At 44.0% G+C, this 21,667-nt stretch overlaps 1 protein-coding gene across 5 annotated transcripts in view; it reads left to right on the forward strand.

The window, feature by feature from the left end:
* Positions 1–21,667, forward strand: part of pias2 (protein inhibitor of activated STAT, 2) — a 90,589-nt gene that overhangs the window by 34,259 nt on the left and 34,663 nt on the right. For all 5 annotated transcript variants that reach the window (XM_085975276.1, XM_085975286.1, XM_085975269.1 and 2 more), the window contains exon 2: positions 7,462–7,933. In XM_085975276.1, coding sequence (XP_085831402.1) covers positions 7,465–7,933 — 469 coding nt within the window. In that variant the 5' untranslated portion in view covers positions 7,462–7,464. The remainder of the gene's footprint in view (positions 1–7,461; positions 7,934–21,667) is intronic.

A 21,667-nucleotide genomic window follows, 5' to 3' on the forward strand; every position in this document is an offset into this window, starting at 1 on the left:
TAGCCCTTCGCTCCCCTTCCCTTTCTGAACGCGAGCTGCAGAAGATAATGTTTGCACCGTGATCTGCAATTGGGGTGTCAACTATCGGATGCTATAGGTTGGAGTTCTGCCTCCAGTTTGATGCAATTTGAGGTCACTACTGTTGCAGACCATTTTCAGTGAAGTGGAAATGCTTTGCTACAAGACTAAAATTGATGTGTGAATGCATCCTAAATGTTTTTTTCCTCATTAAGATGTACTGGTGTCAATACACTTAAGTCTACTGGCAACACTGAATTGTATACCAGCTGTGACCTTGCTCATAGTTGTTAGATCAACCCATCTATGAAATATAAACAGTGTCCTCACTGTGCTCTATACTTTGCTACTAGATGGAAAAATGCTAGGAAATATTTCTGCAGCCTGGAGTAATTGTATTAAGTATACTGATTTATATGCGATTGAGGAACATTTTTTGCTGGCGAATTTTACTGTACCCTACTTAATATCCTGGAGTGGGCCTTTGGCGTAGCGGTAGCATCCCCGCCGCTGAGCCAGAAGGCGTAGGGTTTCGAACCCCGCTCCAGACAGTCCCGGCAAGTGGAGTCGGAGCTCCGGCTCTAAATTCTGGGTTGACATCCAGTGGGATACTTGCGTCCGTGGGTGTGGGTGGCCCCCCCCCACCTCATATGGGTTGTGGGAGCCCGTAAAACCCTCCCGCCATAGGACTAACCACCCTAATGGCTGGTACGAAGATGGTTACGGTCACAGAAGGAGCGTTAATCGCGGCCAGAAATCCTTCCACCACTTCATACAGTTCTCCAAAGGGAACAGTGTGAAGACACGTACGACGACGACTTAATATCCTCTTGCTCTGTGAAGTATTACAGTACTTGTATTTTGTGAAACCGATGTCTTGGTTACAGTCAGCACTGTTTTTAAAAAAAAAAAAAAATAATAATAATAATAATCCATTTCACATTGTTGCCACAAGAGTTTCTTGTTGATCACAACATTAAAAATTTGTATAATTTTTATAATAATCACTAACCTAATGTATAGAACAAACAGGGTAAATGATGAACTCTGGAATATGATTTACTTTGATTTGTGTGATGCTGAAAATGAATCAGTTGTAAGCACCCTGCATGTATGATGTATGCTTTTTCTACAGCTATGCTGTGGGAATGGGTACGGTAGTGTAGTGGTTATGTTAGTGGACTAATAATCCAGAGAACGTGAGTTCAAATCCCACAATGGTAGTTTGAAAATTGGAATTCAGTTTATTAAAAAAAAACTGGAAATTCACAAAAGTGACCATGTCTGATTCTGATAGTGTCAGCTGTGGCTCAGTGGGTAGCACACTCGCCTCTGAGTCAGACAGTTGTGGGTTCAAGTCCCACTCCAGAGACTGGAGCACATAAAGTGAGGCTGATGCTCCAATAGTGCTGAGGGAGCGCTGCACTGTCGGAGGTGCCGTCTTCAATGAGACGTTAAACTGAGGCCCCGCCTGCCCTCTCAGGTGGACGTAAAAGATCCTATGGCACTATTTCGAAGAAGAGCAGGGAAGTTCTCCCCGGTGTCTTGGCCAATATTTATCCCTCAACCAACATAACAAAAACAGATTATCTGGTCATTATCACATTGCTGTTTGTGGGAGCAAATTGGCTGCCGCGTTTCCCACATTACAACAGTGACTACACTCCAAAAGTACTTCATTGGCTGTAAAGGGCTTTGAGACGTCTGGTGGCCGTGAAGGGCGCTATATAAATGTAAGTCTTTTTCGCGTAAAAACCCAACTGGTTCATCTAACGTCCTTTTTAGAAAAGGAAACCTGCTGTCTTTACTCAGCCTGGCCTCTATGTGGCTCTAGTCCTGCACCAATGTGGCTGACTCTTAACTGCCCTCTGAAGTGGCCAAGCAAGCTACTCGGTTGTATCAAACCGCTACCAGCGCCACCACCCCGGGGCAATAAATGCCGACCTTGCCAGCGACGCCCACATCCTAAGAATGAATAAAAAATGTCAGTCCTACCAAATCTACAGGAATTCCTTATTTTTTGAACTATAATCAAATAGGATTTTGCTCCCCTAGTACCCGATTATGTTTCCATTTGGAAAAATTGCATGAAAAGCGTTGTCTGTAGGAAGGCAGGCTGTGGCCTGGGGATGCTGCATAATGTTTGTATATGCAAATCAGAGGAAACTAATGGAAGAGCCTGCCCCTAGGTTTCTTCAGACCACCTTCTCATAGTAGCATACACGAAAGGGAGAACACAAGTGTGGAGGATTTAAAATAACAACAGAAAATGCTGGAAAAACTCAGCAGGCCAGACAACATCCGTGGAGAGAAAATAGAGTCGACGTTTCGGGTCGAACCCTTTTTCAGAACTGGAAAGTAGAGGATTTAATCTGTGTTTTCCACTACAATAGAGCAGATGAATGCTGTCATGCTGATCCTGAAGGCATTTGGAAAAAAATTCCCTCAAGCCTCTTGAAGAGCAAGGAACATGCACTGAGGTAGATATACAAGAATAATGTGAGTTTACTTGCTGAGTAGTTTTCCCTTTAAGGAACCAACTCCCCTGCACTAGCAGCCTTCTAATAATTGCCTGGCCACTCCCCTGATAGTTCAGAGTTTATCCAATTAGTTGGGCCGTTCAGAGCAGGGAAGTCCCAGAACTGGTTACTGGGTTATCCTGAGTTTCTTTTTTTCAGTACATTGTGGAGTTTTACTTGGAGCTGGTGTACTTGGTCACTGCCTTTGTCCCTTCCGACACAGCGTGCTTGGTCATCTTCCTGGGTAGTAGCAGGCTTTGATGGTTGAACGCTTGTAATGGTCCAGGCAGGAAGCTTCAAAAATATTGTTCACAAACTAGTTCATGCTTGGACGAGATGACCGTGCCAGAGTGAACCTGCTTCATCACTTTATAGACTTGGATCGAATAACTCTCCTTCCTCGACCTTCTCTGCTTGCCACCCTTTGCTGTGACTTTACTTATCGCCCTTCTCCTTGGGTGCTGTTTTCTGCTCCTCAGGCATTTTCAAACACAATTTGAGGCATAAAAAATTAATACTTCAGAAATTTGCATGACATCCTTATGCAGGGGCCATGATAACCTTTACACCTAATCTCCGCCTATTACCATCTCGTCTAGCTTCTAATACCTTTTATTGTCTCTTTTTTACTTCTTTTGTTTCTTTTATTCTTTTGTCCGATCGCAGCCCTGCCTCCGATCTATCTTCTTTTCTTTCCAGTTTTGAAGAAGGGTTCGACCCGAAACGTCAACTCAAATTTCTCTCCACGGATGTTGCCTGACCTGCTGAGTTTTTCCAGCATTTTCTGTTGTTATTATCCATGATAACCTCTGTATTGTTCCAAATGTAGTATATGTGCTGCCGAAGCAAGTACATCTGAGTTAGCTGATCTCATCCAGGGTGCAGGTGGATAGTATCGGGCTTGTCTGTGATGCCTTCCGTGTCTAGGCTTATACAAGAATCATCATTTGATTGAGGTACCAAAAGGCAACTTAATATGGAGCCAAAACTCCACAAAGATACTGCTTAAGGAGGGAAGAGAAGAAATTTGTTGACTGAAAAAAAACCAATGGCCCAGTTGGGATAAGAAATTTGCTGCAGTGCTAATCATAGATTTAGATGCTTATCAGAGCATAAGACGTAGGAGCAGGAGTAGGTCATTTGGCCCCTCGAGCCTGCTCCACCATTCAGTAAGATCATGGCTGATCTGATCTTGGCCTCAACTCCACTTCCCTGCCCGCTCCCCATAACCCTTGACTCCCTTACCTTATCCTACAGTATTGTTTATGTTCTTGATATTCTTACCTTAGTACAATTAAGTTAATGCCATGGAGTAATGGTGTTAAAAATGGGATACATCATTGTCTTGACCAAAAACTTTGGGGAATAAGTAAGTCTGGTGGGATGTTTTTAAGATTTTACAAACATTTAAATATCACTTGTGAACTGAACCACTATAACCAACGTTGACCATGTGTTCACTTGTGTGGTTAGCTTTATTCTGTATAATTTCAGCACCGCAGCTGTGTGCTGTTTGCACTCTGTTGTATGGAGTAAGACTTCCTGTGATGCCCACTTTTCGAAAGCTGACTGACCATCATCTTAAAGTCATGTAATTGCCACAAGACCACAAATACAACTACTTAATCCCTTTTTACTGGGATTTCAGCAAACTATAATGATGGGGATGTAAAATTTTTGTTGTATGCCCATATGAATTTAGTAGTCAAACTTAGGTTGTGCCTGGAGTAAGCTATGTTAGCACTAGCGTGAAGTACAGGTTGTTAGGTCTGTTACTGCTGATGGGTACAATTTGATGTAATGATTAAAAGTAAAGAATTTTCCGACTGCATATTGGTACTGATGTGCTAAACAAACCTCATGACAGCACTGGATAATATGTTGTCGTTCGGTGTTGACCATTGTGTGGAAATAAAGCCTGCAGTTACTATCAGTCCATGTGCATGGTGCTACTGGGGCGAACGTCTACTGATACACTCTTGAGAGTTAATGTATTGGGTCTTGAACAATACCATTATATTACTGTTTTTGTGCTATGAAGCAGATTTGGCGCGACAAGAGGGAAGCAGTGTAACTTGGGGGTTGGGAAGCATTCTATTTGCTTTCTTGATTGTTGCTGATGTTGTCAAGTTTGCTAAAACCCCTTACTTGGATCTTTCAACCACCCTTGACTCTTTTAGCACCATTCATGGGGTACTTATGTCATTCTCTCTTTCTTCCTACGTGCCACACTTGCATTTGTCCATATTAAACTTAATCTGCCATTGTTCTGCCCGACTATGTATTTTGTCTAACTGAGCTGCCTTCTCAGATACAACTGCTTATCCTAGTTTGGTAGAGTCTGCAAATTTGACCAGTTTGCAGTGGGGTTTTGAGTACCTCATTAATATAAGTTTAAAAACCGCAGTGGTCCCAACACCTCACTCCGTGCTTCTCTACTCATTTAAGAATTGTTTGCTGTTTCCTACCTCACCAAAATTCTTACCCATTCCCAGCTTTTAACCTGGAACACCACCACATTAACCTTAAATAGTAGCCTTTCACACAGAACTTTGTCAAGGTATACCATATTGTAGGCCTTGCAATGTCATTGAGGTTGGTCAGGCAGGATCTTCCTTTTCTGAATTCATGTTGGCTACTGCTTACTAGGTTATTATCCGATAGGTAATTCTCAAGTTTGCTCCTAAACAATTCCTATGTTTTACCCAGTGTTAATACTGTATAAGAGTAATAGGTCTGGAGCCTGGGTCTGTTTTGTTGACCGTTTGATAATGGGTTTTATTTTTGCAATCTACAGGGATCTCCCGTTTGTTCATTGATGACTGCATATGTCTCACTAATTTCATTCATTGTCCTCAGAGATAAGTACCAGCCAGCCCATGGGAATTATTTGTTTTGAGCACTTTTAGCCTGTGTGACCTCCATATCATTTATTCTCCGCATTGGATTAGCACCATTTGGGGAGGGCATATTCCTATGTCCCTAGTGAACACTTGGAAGGAAGTAATGATTTAGCATATTAAACATCTCCTGTCTGCAGCTAAGGTTTTTTTTTCCTAGTTCTCGCAACTCCTTTGGCCACCCCTTTTAATATTTTTCTGTAGGCTCTTGTATTCCAAGTGAACCCCTTTTACCTTTCTGCTTGCAGGATTTGTAGCGGTCATTTCTTTCCTTAATTTTGCTGCTGATTAATTGTTAATATATTTGGAGTTATGCTTATTTAGCATGTGCTTACTAATCCTGGGTATGTCTTTTTATATTGCATATACAGTACTGTGCCCTTAAGGGTGTATGTTGCAAGTTTCAGGCTTGCCATAGATACAATAGCAAAATACTGTGGATGCTGAAAATCTGAAGTAACAGAAAATGCTGGAAACACTCAGCCGGTCAGACAGCATGAGTGTTTCCAGCATTTTCTGTTATTGCCATAGATATTCTTTTGGCTGGTCACTCCTGTAAACGGTCTTGAGCATCTTGCGTTGAGCAGTGTGCCTCTACTGCCTATTATTTAATTATATGATAGCGTGACCCAGATATATAACAATAAGACCCCCTTATGATTTGAACTGGATGTTGTATCTTTTGCACATGGCTTCGTATGCATTTCTCTAACCCATCTGAAGGCAGACTGAAACATTTGGTGAGCTGAGGCCAGATAGGAATCGTTGAATTGCTTTATTTCACAGACAGAAAGGGATCACACAGAGTAACACCCAAAGCAAATTCTGTTTACTTCACTCAATCTTGCTTCTCTCCAAAAATGGGGAAAAAATATAAACCATGTGGACAGACTCCCGAGGGAGATGGTGGAAGCAGTTATTATTGATGCATTCAAATAAAAAATAGATTTATTTCAGAAAATAACATTTTGGGATGCAGTACAGGAAACTTTTTATCCGGCACGGACGGGACCGACGTGGTGCCGGTTCATCAAAAATTCCGGATAACCGAACACTATGGTAAAAGATAGGGAGAGCTGACAGCTCCATATAAAGCAACAAACCCTGTTGCTTAGCAACAACTGTAGAACAACGAACACAAGTTCCAAGCGTCTCTGCAGCTTAGCAACAGCTGCAGCCACACCCTTGCACAGCAACAGATGGAGGAACGCAAATACAATATGAAGTAAAACGTACTCCTGAATTTTGCCGGTTAACCGAGATTTCCGGTTATTTAGGTGCCGGTAAATCGAAAGTTTCCTGTAATATGAGTAATTTGAGACATGATGTAAGTGTAGCATGCTTGGGAGGAACAGGTGACTTTGGACCTATGGTTCCCAAAGCTCTCCACCACTGGGGTTTTCCTCGTGTCATGTCTGGGTTTGTTGCAGATTAATTAATAGAGGTTGAAATCCATCATCAGCCAACATCTCTTATCATTGTATCATGTGACTACCAGGATAGTAGAAGGCGAACTAGATGGACTGTGGTCTTTCATCGTCTAGCAATTCCTATGTCAGTGATTCACTAGTAGCTTTGTCAATAATATTGTCTACCTTTACCCCTCCCTGGGATGTGGGTTTAAGGAGAACCTTGATTTTTCATCATTTTAAATTAATGTGAAGATAACCTCATCTGTCAGTAGGTTTCAATGCTAAACTGTATCCAGTTCAAATCTGAGTGATGGTAAATTGCTGTAAATTCAATCTAGCATGTTTACATATGTGTTTACACAGAATTTAAATAGTACACAAATGTAGGTAGTCACTGGTCTAATGCAAGACCTGTGCATTTGCGATAAAGCTAAGGAGATTTTAGCTCCCACATCATTTTCCAGTTTCAAGATAACAGTTTCGATATAGGTAGTTTAACAGTAAGTTAGTATTTTTCTCAATTAAGGGTTATAGATTTAAAAAGTTACTAACATTAAACAATGATGGTAGATGAAAATATTTAGGTTGACTGCTTTTTTTTTTATCTTTCAGAATATGGTTTCGAGTTTCCGTGTCTCAGAACTTCAAGTGCTGTTAGGTTTTGCTGGTCGTAACAAAAGTGGTCGCAAACATGAACTCCTTGTAAGAGCACTGCACTTGTTAAAGAGTGGCTGTAGTCCAGCTGTTCAGATCAAGATCAAGGAACTGTACAGACGGCGTTTTCCTAGAACTATTGAAAGTCTTGCTGACTTGTCAGCCATAAAGTCTTCTGTTTTCTCTTTGGACAATAACCTCTCGGCTGACTCCGAGTTGGCCTCGGGCATTGCGCAGTCTTCGGCATCCACATCAGCCACACCTCAGCCCTCCTCTCCGCTGGTTAGCCCTGTGTTGCTGCATGAGACTAAACCGAATATAGAAATGCAAGAGGCTTCTCCCTCCATCCATCCTGTCCATCCAGATGTCCAGCTGAAAAGCATACCCTTTTATGATGTGCTGGACGTGCTTATTAAACCTACAAGTCTCGGTGAGTTTTAATATTCAAACATTATAGTAATAGAGTAAAGGAATATTTTAGCCAGACCAAAAAAATCAAGTATCTGTTTACTTTTTTTTTTAAGCCCTTCTTTCCTGAAGGCAGCAACTGTATACAGTTCCACAGGTGGTGAAACTTTGAATACCTTGCTCACGTGATAGTGGATTTTGTGTTAGTAAGTTATTTGACTATAGACATCATAGCTGAGAGTTTGCCTGATTTGCACTTGTTCAGTTTAACAGGCACAATCTATATAGTTTAATTTTGCAGGTAACAAAAGCCTCATCGACATACTAAGTGGGGATTGTGCTGCGTGACTAAGCTAATGGTTTCCCTGGCTGTGTGCGGAGTTAGCTGACCTCAGCCGAGGTATCGTCTGAGGTGCTATAGAAGGCCTCAGTGTCCCTAGCTGAGGGAGAACATTTAGCCAGAGTTGTTTCTTATGAAAGCTATCCAGTGACTCCTGCTGGAAAGCAGACCTGTGTTGAAGTCAGATGAGCCTGTGATGACCTCTGTGGTCAAATAACCTGCCAACAGTTCACAAAACTCCCACTTGGAGAATAGCCACTTAGGCGAGGTACCAGAGGGAATCTAGTGCGGGCCAATGACTGGTATAATTAAGTGAGCTTTATAGTCTGATGATTTAATCTTTTGATTTTTCTTTATGCTGTAAGAAGACTGACAGGAATGCCACTTGTATTGCATTGGAAATCTCCCGAGATTACCCTAATGCACAGAAGAAAAGTTTAAAAACAAAATCATGGAATGTAACACCCTCTTGATTATTCCAGTCATAGATCTGTGAATTTCTTTTCATATATTGGGTGGGAAGATAGACCACATTGATCTTTGAAACACTACAGGAGGTATCAGAGTATGGAGCTTGAACAGGGTAAACTTGGACACCCACACCACACACACACACATTTAACCTTCAGTAGCCTTTTAGCCCGAGACAATCAAATTGTTGATCCTTTAAAGAGCAAAGTGTATTTTTTAATTTCAGCTCATCAAACTGAAAAAAATTCAATCTAAAAAAGCCGTATTAAATCCCTTGTTGTCTAATTCTATTCTTTATTGTTTTTAAGTATATCCAGTATGTTGTGTTTTACTGCTTCTATGTTTCATTCAACCTATAAATAAATCCTTACTTTTAGGATTAACACTGGCTGTAGTGTTTTCTGCCTTTCAAAGGAATTAGGAGAATGTGGTGGTTGTCCGACATGATCTCTGGCGTGCTATGTATTATAATTAGGTAAATGTTAAGCCTAGCTTTACACATGGCTCATATAAGGGCACGTGTTTCAGATTGTAGGAGACTGTCTGCTTATGGAAACCGCTTTTTCGCGGTGAGCGCAAGTGTTGGGAGAAAACCCAAACCATAACAATAGTATCCAACTTTTGAATTGTTTAAAACTTTCAAGCTTCTGAATCTCTAAAATAAGTCACAAAGAGAAAGACAAATCAGAATATTCTCTTAATGGCAAGGGACTAGGAGCTGTGGAGGAGCAAACGGATTAAGGTGTCCTTGTACACGGATCACTAAAAGCTACTGCCCAGGTACAAAAAGTCATCAAAAAGGCTAATGGAATGTTGGGCTTTATGTTAAGGGGGGTTGGAATTGAAAAGTGAGGAAGTCATGCTTCAATTGTACTGAGATTTGGTCAGACTGCATTCAGTTTTGGGCACCAAACCTCAGGAAAGATGCATTGTCTGTGGAAGGGCTGGAGTGTAGATTCACCAGAATAATACCAGTCATAAAGGATTAAATTACAAAGACAGGATGCTGATGACCATGTGTGCCAGAAGTGTATCCAGCTGCAGCTACTAGTAGACCGCATTGCGGTGCTGGAGCTGCGGATGGATGAGTTTTGGAGCATTCACGATGCTGAGAGGGTCGTGAGTAGCACGTTTAGTGAGTTGGTCACACCGCAGGTAAGGGCTGCACAGGCAGAGGGGAAATGGGTGACCATCAGGCGGAGCAGTAGAAGCAGGCAGGTAGTGCAGGGGTCCCCTGTGGACATCCCCCTCTCAAACAGGTATACCGATTTGGATACTGTTGAGGGGGATGATTTACCAGAGGAAGGCAGCAGCAGCCAACTTCCTGGCACCAGGGGTGCTTCTGCTGCTCAGGAAGGGAGGAAAAAGAGTGGGAGAGCAATAGTGGTAGGGGATTCTATCGTAAGGGGAACAGATAGGCGTTTCTGTGGCCGTAGACGTGACTCCAGGATGGTTTGTTGCCTCCCTGGTGCCAGGGTCAAGGATGTCACTGAATGACTGCAGGGCATTCTGAAGGGGGAGGGTGAACAGTCAGAGGTCGTGGTTCACAGTGGGACCAATGACATGGGTAGGAAGAGGGATGAGGTCCTGCAGCAAGAATTTAGGGAGCTAGGCAGCAGACTAAAGAGCAGGCCCTCAAAGGTTGTAATCTCTGGATTACTCCCGGTGCCACGTGCTAGTGAGTATAGGAATAGGAGGATAGAGCAGATGAATGCGTGGCTAAAGAGTTGGTGCAGGATGGAGGGCTTTAGTTTCCTGGATCACTGGGCCTGCTTCTGGGGAAGGTGGGACTTGTACAAGTCGGACGGGTTGCACCTGAACCAGAACGGGACAAATATCCTTGCGGGGAGGTTTGCTAGCACTGTTCGGGGGGGGGTTTAAACTAACTTGGCAGGGGGATGGGATACAGAGTGGAGCTATAATAGGGGGTGATGTACAGCCAAATATAGAGGGAAAAAATAAGTCAGACTGGAAGGCAGAGCAAATATCTAACGGCACAAGGGAGTAGGGCAAGGCTAAATGGCATTTATTTTAATGCAAGGAGTCTTACGAATAAGGTGGATGAACTGAAGTTGTTGATGAACACATGGGAGTATGATATTATTACTATCAAGGAGACATGGTTGAGGGAGGGGCAAGACTGGCAGCTCAATATTCCGGGGTATAGAATCTTCAGGCGAGATGGCGGGGGGGGGGGTAAAAGAGGAGGGGGTGTCGCAATATTAATTAAGGAGACAATTACTGCTGTAAGGAGGGATGATATATTAACAGGTTCCTCTAATGAGGCCATATGGGTTGAACTTAAAAACAAAAAGGGGGCTAGCACTTTGCTGGGAGTGTACTATAGGCCCCCAAAGAGCCAGGGGGAGATAGAGGAACAGATATGTAGGCAAATCTCAGAAGTGTGCAAATAATAGGGTAATAATAATGGGGGATTTCAACTTCCCCAATATTAACTGGGATAGTCAGAGTGTGAAAGGCTCAGAGGGTGTAGAATTCTTAAAGTGCATCCAGGAGAGCTTTTTGAGCCAGCATGTAGAAAGTCCTACAAGAGAGGGGGCGGTACTGGACCTAATTCTAGGGAATGTGGCCGGGCAAGTGGTAGAAGTGTTAGTAGGTGAGCACTTTGGTGACAGTGACCATAATTCGGTGAGATTTAAGGTAGTCATGGAAAAGGACAAGGATGGACCGGAAATAAAGGTTCTAAATTGGGGGAAGGCCGATTTTAATATGATAAGGCAGGATCTGGCCAATGTGGACTGGGATCAGCTACTTGAAGGAAAATCCACATCGGAGCAATGGGAGTCTTTCAGAAAGGAAATTGAGAGAGTACAATGGCAACATGTTCCCGTAAAGGTCAAGGGTGGGACCAACAAGCCCAGGGAACCTTGTATGTCAAGGGATATATGAGAATGGATTAGGAAAAAAAGGGGGGCTTTTGGCAGATACAAAGGACTAAAGACAGAGGAAGCCCTAGAGGAGTATAAAAAGTGCAGAGGGATACTTAAAAAAGAAATTAGGAGAGTGAGGAGGGGCCATGAAATAACACTGGCGAGCAAAATAAAGGAAAATCCTAAGGTGTTTTATAAGTATATTAAGGGCAAGAGGATAACTAGGGAAAGAGTAGGGCCCATTAGGGACCAAAGTGGCAAACTGTGTAGAGCCAGAGGATGTAGGTGGGGTTTTAAATGAATTTTTTGCATCTGTGTTCACTATGGAGAAGGACGATGTGGACATAGAAATCGGGCAGGGGGACTGTGATATACTTGAACATATTAGGATCGAGAGGGAGGAGGTACTAGCGGTTTTAGCAGGCTTAAAAGTGGATAAATCCCCAGGTCCGGACGAGATGTATCCCAGGCTACTATGTGAGGCAAAGGAGGAGATTGCAGGGGCTCTGACACAAATTTTCAGAACCTCTCTGGCCACAGGGGATGTGCCAGAGGACTGGAGAACAGCTAACGTAGTACCATTATTCAAGAAGGGTAGTAGGGATAAACCAGGGAATTACAGGCCAGTGAGCCTAACATCAGTGGTAGGGAAATTGTTGGAAAAAATTCTGAGGGACAGAATTGGTCTCCACTTGGAGAGGCAGGGATTAATTAGGGATAGCCAGCATGGCTTTGTCAAGGGAAGATCATGTCTGACCAATTTGATTGAATTTTTCGAGGGGGTGACGAGGTGTGTGGATGAGGGTAGTGCAGTGGATGTGGTTTACATGGATTTCAGTAAGGCTTTTGATAAAGTCCTGCATAGGAGACTGGTCAGGAAGGTAAGAGCCCATGGGATCCAGGGTGCCTTGGCACATTGGATCCAAAACTGGCTTAGTGGCAGAAGGCAGAGGGTGATGGTGGAAGGTTGTTTTTGTGACTGGAAGCCTGTGTCCAGTGGGGTACCGCAAGGTTCGGTGCTGGGTCCCTTGCTGTTTGTGGTCTACATTAATGATTTGGATGTGAATGTAAAAGGTATGATCAGTAAGTTCGCAGATGACACGAAAATTGGTGGGGTGGTAAATAGCGAGGCGGGAAGCCTCAGGCTACAGGACGATATAGATGGGCTGGTCAGATGGGCGGAACAGTGGCAAATGGAATTTAACCCTGAAAAGTGTGAGGTGATGCATTTTGGAGGGACTAACAAGGCAAGGGAATACACAATGAATGGTAAGACCCTAGGAAAGACAGAGGATCAGAGGGACCTGGGTGTGCATGTACATAGATCCCTGAAGGCAGCAGAACAGGTGGATAAGGTGGTTAAAAAGGCATATGGGATACTTGCCTTCATTAGCCGAGGCATAGAATATAAGAGCAGGGAGGTTATGATGGAGCTGTACAAAACGCTGGTAAGGCCACAGCTGGAGTACTGTGTGCAGTTCTGATCACCACACTATAGGAAGGATGTGATTGCTTTGGAGAGGGTGCAGAGGAGATTTACCAGGATGTCACCTGGGCTGGAGCACTTCAGCTATGAAGAAAGACTGGACAGGCTGGGGTTGTTTTCCTTGGAGCAGAGAAGGCTGAGGGGGGACCTGATTGAGGTATACAAAATTATGAGGGGCATAGATAGGGTGGATAGAAAGGAACTTTTCCCCTTAATAGAGGGGTCAATAACAAGGGGGCATAGATTCAAGGTAAGGGGCAGGAGGTTTAGAGGGGATTTGAGGAAAAACTTTTTCACCCAGAGGGTGGTTGGAATCTGGAACTCGCTGCCTGAAAGGGTGGTAGAGGCAGGAACCCTCACAACATTCAAGAAGCATTTGGATGAGCACTTGAAATGCCATAGCATACAAGGCTACGGACCAAATGCTGGAAAATGGGATTAGATTAGACAGGGCTTGATGGCCGGCGCGGACACGTTGGGCCGAAGGGCCTCTTTCTATGCTGTATAACTCTATGACTATGACTCTATGCATAAACTTGGCTTGTATTCCCTTGAGTTTGAAAGATGAAGTGATCTAATCAAGGTCTTTAAAATGATAAAGGGATTCGATATGGTAGATGCAGCATAACTATTTCCTCTGGTGGGGAATCCAGAACAAGAGGTTAATCTTAAAAATAGAGCTGGGCTAAGTTTCCTTGACATGTTTGATAGTAATGTAAAGATTTGGGATATATACTGGCAGATACTTTCCTGCATGAATTAATATTCCAAGTATATTGTTGTGGTTCCCCATTAGATCAGTATGTGAATTCACTATCCAATGTGGAATTGAACAATACAAACCTAGAAGGCCCCAGGTTCAATTTTAGTCAATATTTAGTTAGCTGACCTTGGCCAGTGTGGTTTATTGCTGTTGGGTTAGGGTAGGGGTGGCCTTGGGCTAGAGAAGGAAAAACATTATACAGGGATCTTGCTCAACTGGTGATTCTTCATGCATGAGGCTTGATGATGAGTGATGGCACGCCATTCAACTTGAAGGGATGTCTCCATTGAGCTTGAGCTTGTTCTAATATGTCCACAGGCACACTTTCCAACATTGGTCCGTCATCAACATTGATTTTTTTTCTCTTCCTATTCTCCCAATTCCTGTAGCATGGGAACATTGAGGCCATCTTTAATGCCCACTGTTCGCCTGATTGAATCACCTAACACAGTATTTGTTAGATCCGTGTGTTAATGGAGACACGGAATGCAGGAGTTGATTTAACAAGTGTTTACTGAACAAAGTCTGGAGGTGAACTAACAACACAAGACGCTACACAGGCTTATATACCCGAGTGGTCACTACTGGTACTACAGTATACAGGGGCTTCAAAAACATAGTTCCTCTTAAAGGTACATACACTACAATTCCTCCCCTTTTTAGATAAATAGTACATAACATTTTAAGTAATCATTAAATAACATTTTTACAAGAACAATAATATACACATTTGCTGAAGTTAATCAATTACAAATTCAGTCTCTCTGGAGGCTTCCTGACTCGGTCCAGATAACGCCTCGGTGGTGTAGCAGGTTCTTTGGCAAGGTCGATTCGGCTTGAATGCCAGTGTCGGGTTCATCTGGTTCCAGTATCACCGCATCGGAGGTAGATACTATGGGTATCTCTGCTTTATCATTAGGCGTATAGAGTTTTGGCGTAGGTTGTCCTTTTTCGGATGACTCTATGATCTGGTCAGCATGGCGCCTTATTATGCTTTCTCCAATGTCCACGGTATGCATCAGCGGTCCTAATCGTGTGCAAATAGTTCCAGGCTGCCATTTCTCGGTACGGTAGTCCCGGGCCAAAACTTGTTGACCTATCTGGAAGGTTCTAGTTGGCCTTTCATTCATGCTTTGAAATTGCCGGTTCTCTACGTCCCTTCTGACGTTTGGCTTGACCAAATCCAGCCGGCATCTTAGTCTTCTATTGAAAAACATCATGGCGGGGGTTTGGTTTGTAACCACATGTGTTGCATTCCTGTACGCAAACAAGAAGTTATCTACCTTATGTTGTAGATTTATGTCTTCATTACCCATGGCCTTTATGGCCTTCTTGAAGGTCTGGACAAACCTTTCAGCCAATCCATTGGTGGTGGGATGGTATGGGGCGGACGTGTAGTGCTTAACCCCGTTGTTTTTTAAGAACTTCCTGAATTCTTCGGACACAAATTGCAGTCCATTATCAGAACAGATCTGTTCCGGCAGCCCATTCCTGGCGAATATGGTTCTTAATACTGTGATGGTTTTTTCCGTGGTGGTGGAGGACATCTTTATTACCTCCGGCCACTTGGAGTGTGCATCTACCGCGATTAAGAACATTGAGTCCATAAATGGACCAGCAAAGTCGATATGTACCCTTTGCCATGGAGATGAGGGCCACTCCCATGGATGTAGAGGGGCTTGTGGTGGAGCGTTTTGGACCTTCTGGCATCCTAGACAGCTCTTGGTCATTTCTTCGATGTCTCCATCGATACCTGGCCACCACACAAATGCTCTGGCTAAGTTCTTCATTTTCACTCCACCCAGATGCCCCTCGTGAAGCTCCTTTAGCACTCTATCCTTGAGTTTGGGTGGAATCACCACTCTGGATCCACACATCAAGGTTCCTCGGCACACTGACAGCTGTTCTCTTCTTTGCGAGAATGCTGGCAACAGTGGTTTGCCATGTGCTGGCCATACCTTCACCGTTAAATCGTAGACTCGTGAGAGAGTCGGATCATTTCGCGTTTCCTTTTCAATGGTAGAATTTGTCACCGGTAGACATTCCACTATGGTCGAGTGGAATATCTCCACTGGGTCCACTGTAGGCGCCTCTTCCACCGTTGGCAATGGTAGGCGCGATAACCCGTCAGCATTCCTATGCTGTTTTGTTCCTTTGTACTCTGTCATATTGGTGTGCTCCTAGGAAAAGGGACCACCTCTGTAGCCTTTGCGCTGTCATAATGGGAACGCCCTTTTTAGGGTTGAATATGGAGACGAGGGGTTGATGGTCAGTCAACGAGGTAAATTTTTGTCCGTGTAGGTAATGGTTGAATTTCTTCACCCCCCACACCAGGCTGAGTGCCTCCCTGTCGATCTGGGCATAGTTACGCTCGGCTGAGTTTAATGAGCGTGACGCAAAAGCTATCGGCCGCTCCGAGCCATCAGGGAATCTATGCGATAATACCGCTCCCACGCCAGTCTGATTGGCAGTGATGGGTTGTAATGAGCCAACACTTCCCTGGACGTGATCAAGCCTTTGCATTTATGGAAGGCACGTTTACAGTCTTCGCTCCATTTCCAAACTACTCCCGTTTGTAGCAGTGCGTTAAGCGGGTGCAGAACCGTCGACAAGTTTGGTAAAAAATTATGATAGTAATTTATTAATCCCAGGAACGACCTTAATTGTGAGACATTTTCGGGCGCTGGGGCCTTTACGACCGCTTCAATTTTTTCAGGTGACTTATGCAACCCTACTTCGTTAATGACATGGCCACAATATGATATTTGTTTCTGGAAAAATTCACACTTGGGGCGATTTGCTCGTAGGCCCCGTTCTCTCAGCCTCGTGAGCACCTGCTCCAAGTTGGCAAGGTGCTCGTTGTCGTTTTCTCCTGTTACAAGGATGTCGTCTAGGTAGCATTGAGTCCCCGGAATCCGTTGCAGGACTTGCTCCATAGCTCTTTGCCAGATAACCGGAGCTGATGCCACTCCGAAAACCAGTCGATTGTACTGGTACAGGCCTTTGTGTGTGTTTATCGTGAGATACTTTTTAGAGGCCTCCTCAACCTCCATCTGTAGATATGCCTGTGCTAAGTCAATTTTGGTGAAACGTTTCCCTCCGGATAGTGAGGCGAAAATATCTTCTATCCTCAGAAGAGGATACTGTACCATGTGAAGAACCGGGTTTACAGTCAGCTTGAAGTCCCCACAGATGCGAACTTTTCTCTGTTCTTCATATTTATCATTATTCAACGTTTTCTTCATGACCGGGACGATGGGTGTTGCCTACTCACTGCAATCTACCTTGGATAACACGCCTGCTTTTTCCAAATTCTCCAGCTCTGCCTCGACGGCTGGACGAATTGCGTATGGCACCGGCCTTGCCTTAAAAAACTTGGGAATTGACGCATCTTCCACCTTTATTGAGGCGGTGGCGCCTTTCAGGGCTCCTAGTTCCTGTTGAAACACTTCTTTGGCGTTAGCCAAGATTTCTTTTAATCGTCCAGGTATGACATCATCATCGTTTTTTTTCTTACTGGTCACCGTCAGTGCCTGAATGGAGTGCCAGTCTAAACTTATCTTTCTGATCCATTCATGCCCCAACAAAGGTGGACCACCATCTTGCAGAACGTATAAATACAACTTCTGTATTTCCTTGCCGTTGTATACAACAGGCACCCTTATTTTCCCTCTGGGGTATACATTCTGCCCTGTATATGTCTTCAAGACAATGGATGTGTCTTTCAAAGGTATATGCGGAAATAGCCGCTCGTAATCCCGTCGACTCGTGACGGTCAGAGCTGATCCTGTATCTAGCTCCATTTTGACTGGGGACCCCGCTATCGTGAGGGTAACCCAAATGGTCTGGTAATCTTCTTTGGCAATTACATTATGTAATTTGAGACAGCTTAGTCTCTCGTTTCCGGAGTCGCTATCGCTCTTCTGGTCTTTGGAGCTACTGTCCGTCATCATTTGTACCTTTCTGTACTTTTCCTTATTGACCTTTTTACTGTCAGCGGATTTCTTTCCAGATCGGCATACACGTGCAATGTGTCCCATCTTTCCGCATTGCCTGCATGCTTTGTCCTTGAACCAGCAGTCCTTCTGGTCATGGGTGGATCTGCCGCAGCGATAACATCTCTCTCAACCCCGTGTCATTTCATGGGTGCCGAAGTCCTGTGGCTTTTGCTGTATCTCTGCAGCTCCTCTTGCTGCTGCTTCGTATGATACAGGCACACTGAAAGCCTTGTCCAGTGTCAAATCTTTCTCAGAAAGTAGTCTTTTCTGTGTTCCTTCGCTTAGGAGACTGCAGACGAATTTGTCTCGTAGAGAATCTGCCAGTCCTGCCCCAAATTGGCAGTGCTTTGACAGCTTTCGTAATTCGGTGAGGTAATCAGCGTTACTTTCATTCTTGTGCTGATTCTTCCTGAAGAATTTGAATCGTTCCGCTATCAGCAGCGGTGTTGGGTTTAAGTGCTCCTGTAAGGTATCAACAATCTCATTAAAATTCTTGTCCATCGGTTTGGCTGGAGTGATCGTTTCCTAACAGCCCGTATGTCCTTGCGCCCATCAGATTTAGAAGTACCGATGCCTTTTTATCATCCGCTACCTCATTCGCCTTGCAATATACCTCCACTCTTTCCACATATGTGGTCCAATCTTCTATATCACTATCGAAAGCAGTAATATTGCCAGTCTTCGGCATCTTGAAAATCTAAAATGGCGCTTCCGTGCTTTTCTTTCTTCCCCGCCGAGTTAAGATGGCGCCTCCCGCGCTTTCCCGCCGCTGCTGCCAACGCTGTTCTCCGCGGTTCCCGTTGCGACCTGCAGCTTTTCGCGGTATTTCTATTTTTTTTTTATATATCGCTTCAATATTCTCTCCGTAATTGAAGAACCGTTCCCGTTGTGGAGCGGACCCTCTGGGACTTTCCCCTCCCTCTGCTCGGTCCGAACGCCGGCTGCGCCCTGAGTGCTCCACCCTCTCTCTCTCTTTGCTTCTGCTTCCCGACTCGCTGCCCGGCCCCGTTGCAGAGCCACCCGATCGAGCTGTAGCCCGCCGCAGCCCAGGAAGGATCAGTGCACTACCTGCCACCAGCCCGTTTAGCTGGGGAAACCACAGACTGGAGACCAAGCCTGGCCCTCGTTTTCGAGTTTCTTCGAGTTATTTTTTTTTTTTTCTGGCTTCGACCTTCGTCTGAGGAATCGATCCCCTTGAGGTGCTGCCGAATTGCAGGTAAGTTCGTTTCTAACTCGTCGCCACTGTTAGATCCGTGTGTTAATGGAGACACGGAATGCAGGAGTTGATTTAACAAGTGTTTACTGAACAAAGTCTGGAGGTGAACTAACAACACAAGACGCTACACAGGCTTATATACCCGAGTGGTCACTACTGGTACTACAGTATTCAGGGGCTTCAAAAACATAGTTCCTCTTAAAGGTACATACACTACAGTATTGACACCCTATAATTGCAAACTGTGAAGTGCTTTGGGATATTTTGCTGTGTTAAAGGCTCTATGTAAATGTAAGTTGTCATTCAGACGTAGGAGGAACTTGGAAAGTATGAGCATGTACAAATCACAGCACTTGCCCTTGGACCCTATTGTTAAACTAGCAAATTACTCGAGCTGGCAATGTACAGAGAGCGTAACTGAATTTGAGCTTCAAGAGACAGTATAATCACCTGTGACTGATTCCTCTGACTTTCAGTTAGAGTTTGAGTTCCCCATGGACGTCTTGCATTCTAGCTGAAGCTTGGGGCTTCTTGGTGTACATTGCAGGCTCCATTCTGCCATGGAGGACGGTTAGATTTAGAGTGTAACAGGGAAACTCTTGAATACTTTGAACTCCTTTTATGGGCGTATATAGCACTAATTTTACTTTATTTATTCATATTACTGGCAGCTGCTAAAGTGGTGAGAGATTTTTTATTTTCTGTTTTTCTCTCTTGAAGGGTTAACTTTTTGCTGGGCTGCAGTTCCATTGACGGCTTTCAAGTGCCTTGACCAAGTGACCATTCTTCCATGTGTGAACTTAGGCAATTAATGCTGGCAAACTATTTATTTCTAAAGGACATCACAGTTAACTGTGATGCTCTCCACATCATGCCCTTAACATCAAAAAAACCAAGGAAATCATTGTGGACTTCAGGAAGTCTAAAGGCGGAAGTCACACCCCCATCCACATCCATGGGGCTGTGGTGGAAAGGGTGGACAGCTTTAAGTTCCTCGGAGTCCACATCACGGAAGACCTCTCCTGGTCCCTCAATACCTCCTCTCTGGTGAAGAAGGCCCAGCAGCGCCTATATTTCCTAAGGAGGCTGAAGGGATGTAACCTGTCACCCCTGATCCTCTCTAACTTTTACCGCTGTACAGTAGAGAGCATCCTGACGAACTGTATCACAGTATGGTATGGCAGCTGTAGCTCCTATGACCGGAAAGCCCTGCAGCGGGTAGTCAAAACTGTCCAACGCATTACCGGCACCCGGCTACCGACCATAGAGCGCATATACCAGAAACGCTGTTTACGGAGGTCACTGACCATCATCAAAGACCCTACCCGCCACAGTCTGTTCGCCCCCCTGCCATCTGGGAGGCGCTACAGATGCATTCGCACCCGAACGACCAGATTTAGGAACAGCTTCTTTCCCAGGGCTGTCATCCTACTGAACTCCACAAATAAACTCTAAAGCCTGCACATCTGCCAATGCACTTTATTATGTTTATATGTTAATGTATTACAAGCCAAATGAATGTTGAATGTTTAAATGTCTTAATCTAAATGTACACTCTCGGGAGCCGCAAGCCTACATTTCGTTGTACTGCACTTGTGCACTAACAATGACAATAAAGTTGATTATTATTACTATTATGTAATCCATTTATGCATTGTTACTGGGGAAGCTTGGAAATTTCTAATACCGGAAGTTATAGTTTTTTTTAAATGGCGCTTCATATTACTTGGCAGAGATGGTATAGAACTGCCCCCAGTCCTTGGATAATGCAATTCTGAAGCCAACTGCTAGGATTTGATCAAAAGTGGGGATCTACAGTATCAGCTAACTCTGGTTTTATCTGTAATTATTATTTGCCAATGTTTTTATCTGTAATTATTACTTGCCAACCTGCTGGTATCCTTCAGTGAGAGTGAGAAAGACCATGTGCTTTACACTTTCTGTAGACATACTGGTAGTCAGAAAACCTCTGACAGTTATCTTGTTGAGGCATGTATACAGGTGATAGACCATATTACGGACTTCACTGAGGAGAACTTGTGTAGATCTGTATCCAGTTCCATTGTCGCGCTCCTTCAGTGGTTAAGTGGGTGAATACACCGCCCAGTGTGAAACTTGAGCTGTACCTTCCAACAAGGTGTCCAGTTTGATCCTGATCTCGAGCAAGGTGCTACAATTAGTGCCCTTTGGCTGATTTTTCCTAAATCTAGACTTAGTTCCAGCTCTCAGGAAAGTGTGGGTTTTGGGCGAGGCTGTGATCACCTCCGTGGTTGAATGGTTTTCTATTACTTACTGTATTCACTGTCTCAGCTCCTGTGTTGTGAATGGGCACTTGGATGAGGTAACAGAGGGTTGTTGGTACTTTGACTCATGCTAGGGCAAGGTTTCACATCAATGCCTTCATGAGAGAGGGGTATTTTCTTTTTTTTAAATATTCCATTTTGCCTATTTTAGGGAGCAGACTCAATCAGTGGTTCATTGCTTCACATTATGTCTACTGAAGAAAGAAACAAACTTGAATTCTTAATGCCTTATCTCGCCCTTGGGGTACCCTAAATGTTTCACAAGCAATCATTATTATGTAGGTAAGT

This window comes from Somniosus microcephalus, chromosome 2, assembly GCF_052327205.1.
Source record: "Somniosus microcephalus isolate GS21.2 chromosome 2, FLI_Smic_1.0, whole genome shotgun sequence".
Lineage (NCBI taxonomy): Eukaryota > Metazoa > Chordata > Chondrichthyes > Squaliformes > Somniosidae > Somniosus > Somniosus microcephalus.